Genomic DNA, 4,982 nt, shown 5'->3' with positions numbered 1-4,982 from the left:
TGTGGGTGCGTAGCATTCTTGTGTTTGCGAGCTTTCATTTTGGGTCACTAGTTCTTTAGTTGGCTTATGGGCTTTCTTGGTGGGTGGTTTTTTGGTTTTATTTTCGCTGGTTTCGTCTTAGGTTGATTTTCGGTGCGGTGTTGCGGGTTCCTTTTCTTTGTGCCCTCCTTGTAGGGGTTGTACTTTGCTTTTCTTATTCAATAAAATCTTTTGCTCTCTAAAAAAAAAGTTTGATTAATTGAACCATAGTACAACAATGATTAATTATAAAATCTAATATTGCCTTCGAAAAGTGACTTTTAATATATGTAATGATGATAGATAGATGTAGAATTAATGAACTAAGTCAGTAAAACTATATATGCATCACAGTAGTGCAACACCAAACACACATCTCTATCTCTTATCTAGTGAATATATACATATGCATCACAGTAGTGCAACACCAAACACACATCTCTATCTCTTATCTGGTGAATATATACATATAATGGACTGAGAAAAACCTCCATGAGTACTGGTCTCACATGTTTTGTGGCTTACTTGAAATGAGAGCAAGATAAGATCTTGAGTCATCAATCATGTTTACCTGAAAAAAAAAATTTGAAATTAGCATGGCAAGTGATGAACGAAATTGACCTTGAAGTCAAACATGAGTGAATGAAAGTTAAAGGTAAAGTAAAATAAAATTGAAAAAAACCATAACATATTATGCAAGCAAAGGAAGAAAATAATTTGAAACCTCCATCTGCAACCTTCCCAATCAGTCCAAGGCAGCAAATCGGAGGGATGCGATTGCAAGTCGATGGCAAAGTGGTTCCGTTGAGAGATGAGACGATTTTGTGGGGGTGGTTCCGTTCAGTGGAGAGATGAGATGAAAATTGCATGGAGGAGATGAATTCCATGGAGGAGATAGTGGAGGTAGGTAGGGTTTTAAGAGGGTTTTTGCTGATGGGATGTATTATTGATTTAAATCACTTATCACAGATTTTATATTAAGATAAAATCATGAAATAAACAATATAAATCCTAATCAAATCTAAAATTTAAAAATGTACTAAATAAATATAGATAAAAACTATCAAAATCTAGCAAATCACAATAAAAACTCATAAAATCCGGAATTAATTAAAAATCCGAAAATTCAATAAAAATACCATAAAAAATAATTAATACTCTAAAAATAAATAATAATATAAATTAAGATAAAATACAGAAATAAACAACATAAATCCTAATCAAATCTAAAATTTAAAAATGTACTAAATAAAAATAGATAAAAACTATCAAAATCTAGCAAATCACAATAAAAACTCATAAAATCCGGAATTAATTAAAAATCCGAAAATTCAATAAAAATACCATAAAAATTAATTAATACTCTAAAAATAAATCAAAAATAAATTAAGATAAAATCAATAAATAAAAAACCTAAATCCTAATCAAATCTAAAATTTAAAAATGTATTTTTTTATTAAGGAGAAATAAGGTAAGGAAAATTCAGGGCACATGTGGCAAGTGGGGCCAAGGAGAAAGAGCTTACATGTAAAATATTAGGTGAGAATTAATCTGGGAGCGACACGTCACTAACTTGGCCTGTGAGAGCGACACGTCATGCTAGAAGTTGTTCTTTTCTAATATATATTGATTGATATCTTCTGATCCATTGTCCCTTTTGTGATTGGGCTACTAAGAAAGCCCAATGCTATGCAGATTTTCCAGATCAAGACCATTTAAGGGAGCCTCCAATTTGATACCTTAACCCATTCCTTCATTCGACAAAAAAAAACCCATTCCTTCAAGCCCCCTTGAACGTTTTCAGATGGAGATTTTTTTTTTTTGGTTATCTTTGGTGTTTATATTTATTTAGTTTTCATTTTGGGAGATAAATTTCCCACCCTACCCACTAAATCTGTCACCCTAAAAAAAAAAACTAAAAATACCCTTCATTCAAATAACCTTTCCATTTCCCCAAACTCTCCCACGTTCCAAGTTTCCCACCCTTTCCTTTTCCCTTTCCCTCTCACTCTCTACCTTTCATTTTCTCTCGCATTCTCCCACGTTCCAACCTTCCCACACCTTCTCCTCTCTCGTTTCACCTTCATCAATCTTCTGCATCACTTCCACACACGAAGCTTCATCATCTTCACCTTCATCACTTTCAGGTACGGTTCCCCCCACTTGTCTTTTCATTTTCCCATTTATTTTCTCCTAGACGAAGCTTCTGCCATTGGAGCAGAGCTTCCATCGCTCCAGGTTTTAAAACCTAGAACTACACTCGAGCTTCCAGATTTAGGTTAGTCCTAGGATTTTTAACTTGGTACCTAACTATTAACGTTCTAGTATTTAGATTATGGAACCCTAACCTTGCTTAACGTTCCGGGATTTAAAACCTAAACCATTTTGTTATAGTTCCGGGAAGTAGAACATGGAACACACAACTTTGGTTCTGGAATCATTTTGTCATTTTTTGTTATAGTTCTAGGGATTAGAACTCAGAACACATCACTTTAGTTCTGGGATTTAAAACCCAGAATCTACCCCTTTTATTTTAAAACTTAGGTTCTTGGATTCAGAACCCAGAACACGCCTCGTTTAGTTTTAAATTTTGATCCGAGATATAAGATGATATTCAAGTTATTTTTAAATTTAGGTTCCATCGTTTCAGGTTTTAAAACCCGGAACTACATTTGAGCTTCAAGATTTAGGTTAGTCTTAGGATTTTTAACTTGGTACCTAACTATTAACGTTCTAGTATTTAGATTATGGAACCTCAACCTTGCTTAACGTTCTGAGATTTAAAACCTAAACCATTTTGTTATAGTTCCGGGAAGTAGAACTTGGAACACACCACTTTGGTTCTGGAGCCATTTTGTTATTTTTTGTTATAATTCTAGGGATTAGAACTCAGAACACATCACTTTAGTTCTGGGATTTAAAACCTAGAATCCACCCCTTTTATTTTAAAACTTAGGTTCTTGGATTCAGAACCCAGAACACGCCTCGTTTTGTTTTAAATTTTGATCCGAGATATATAAGACCATATACAATGGTTCAACAAAAAATGTTTTGTTTACCCCTTTCCTACCCTATTTTTTCTCTTCCCAACACTCCACATCATCTTCTCTCTCCAATTCAACACTCTCTCAACAATTACCCACTCCAATGGTTTTACTTAACTCTAAACACCCTACCCCCACCACTCACCACTCACCCTACCCCACCACTTTTTTATTTCACATTTTTATTTAATTTTATATTTTTGTTTTTATGATTACATAAAATTACAATGTTGAATTAAATTAAATTAAAACAATAAACACTTAACAATTTAATTTTTTTTAAAATATAGACTATAATTTTTTTTTTCTTAACTTAAAATGCAAGACAACAAACTAAGCACACAACACACAAATAACGTAATTAGAAAGATACAAATCATCTTCAATCCTGAGACATTCCAAACTTTGCCCAGATATGCTTCACTAGATCTGCTTGCAGTTCGTGATGAACATTTGAATCACACAACTCGGATCTAGCACGCACATGATTTGCAAAAGCGGGCAACACCTCGGTCGAGTATGGTTGCTGTGTACTAGATCCACCTTCCCTAGATTGCTCAAAATCGGTCCAACGTTGAGCATATGAATCTCGTTCATCCTCAACAATCATATTATGTAATATGATGCATGACCTCATAATGATACTCAAATCATCTATGTCCCACAAGCGAGCTGGTTCACAGATGATTTTAAAACGAGCTTGAAGAACTCCAAATGCACGTTCGATGTCCTTCCGACATCCCTGCTGAACTTTTGCAAATAACTTATCGGGTTCACTTTGAGGAAGTCTAATCGTTTTGACGAAAGTTGGATAAGAAGGATAGATACCATCGGCTAGATAGTATGCCGTATTATAGGGACGTTGATTCACAAAGAAATTCACAACTGGAGCCTTTCCCTGTTCCACGTCATCAAACACTGGTGACCGATCTAGAACGTTTATGTCGTTCAACGTTCCAGGAAATCCAAAAAAGGCATGCCAGATCCATAGATCATGAGATGCAACTGCTTCAAGAATAACTGTTGTGGTTCCCTTATCCCCTCTAGTAAATTGACCTTCCCATGCTTTAGGACAATTTTTCCACTCCCAGTGCATGCAGTCAATACTCCCGATCATGCCTGGGAACCCCCGCATGTCACTAGCATGTAGTATTCTTTGCAGGTCTTCTTGGGTTGGTGCTCTCAGGTACTGTTGCTCATACAATCGTATGATTCCTTTACAGAATCTACGTAAACACTCAAATGCTGTAGTACCTCCAATTTTGATGTACTCATCGACCGCATCTGCTGCCACACCATATGCTAACATTCGCATTGCTGTGGTACATTTTGCTAAGGGTGATATACCTTGTTTATTGGCTGCATCAACGCGTTGGGTGAAGTAGTTATCACTACTTGAAAGGTCATCAACGATTCGAAGGAAAATATGTTTTTGCATCCGGTACCGACGACGAAACATTGCATCGTCATATGTAGGCTCATTGGCAAAGTAGTCGTTAATTAGCCTCTGGTTTGCAGCTGCATGATCTCTATCGAGATATTTTCTACTACGAGGTGCAGTATCTTCTCGAATTTTTCTTCGACGCTCTCTAAATCGGTTGAGTACATAAGCTTCTTCGATTTGACTATTTTGAATGTATGCTGCAAGATCAAAAGGATAATCAGATGGATCCATTTTTTGTGAATTTTGAAGTAGATGGGAAGAGATTTGGGATATTGGTACATCAATGGATCTATGAGTCCATATATATAAGTACATTGAATGATGGTTGAGTGCCGGATTTGAAATAATTTATCAACTAGAGTTAAATATCGGAAAAGGAAAAGATTCGAATTGAGTGGTACATATTCAAACACAGTTACCCTAAAATTATTAAAGGCAAACACTACTGACTTGACACCGATGGAAAATTATTAAAG

General features: G+C 35.4%; 1 protein-coding gene across 1 annotated transcript; it reads right to left on the bottom strand.

The window, feature by feature from the left end:
• Positions 1–3,639: 3,639 nt before the first annotated feature.
• Positions 3,640–4,737, bottom strand: LOC130743157 (uncharacterized; the record flags this gene model as incomplete). The annotated part of the gene is made up of 3 exons (XM_057595289.1): positions 4,410–4,737; positions 4,119–4,349; positions 3,640–3,896 (listed from the first exon to the last, which is right to left on the bottom strand). Coding segments are annotated over exons 1-3 (816 nt in total), but the record flags the coding sequence as incomplete, so codon positions are not given.
• Between the last annotated feature and the right edge of the window lie 245 nt (positions 4,738–4,982).

This window comes from Lotus japonicus, chromosome 1 (genome assembly GCF_012489685.1).
Source record: "Lotus japonicus ecotype B-129 chromosome 1, LjGifu_v1.2".
NCBI lineage: Eukaryota > Viridiplantae > Streptophyta > Magnoliopsida > Fabales > Fabaceae > Lotus > Lotus japonicus.
This window is presented reverse-complemented; position numbering and strand designations above follow the sequence as displayed.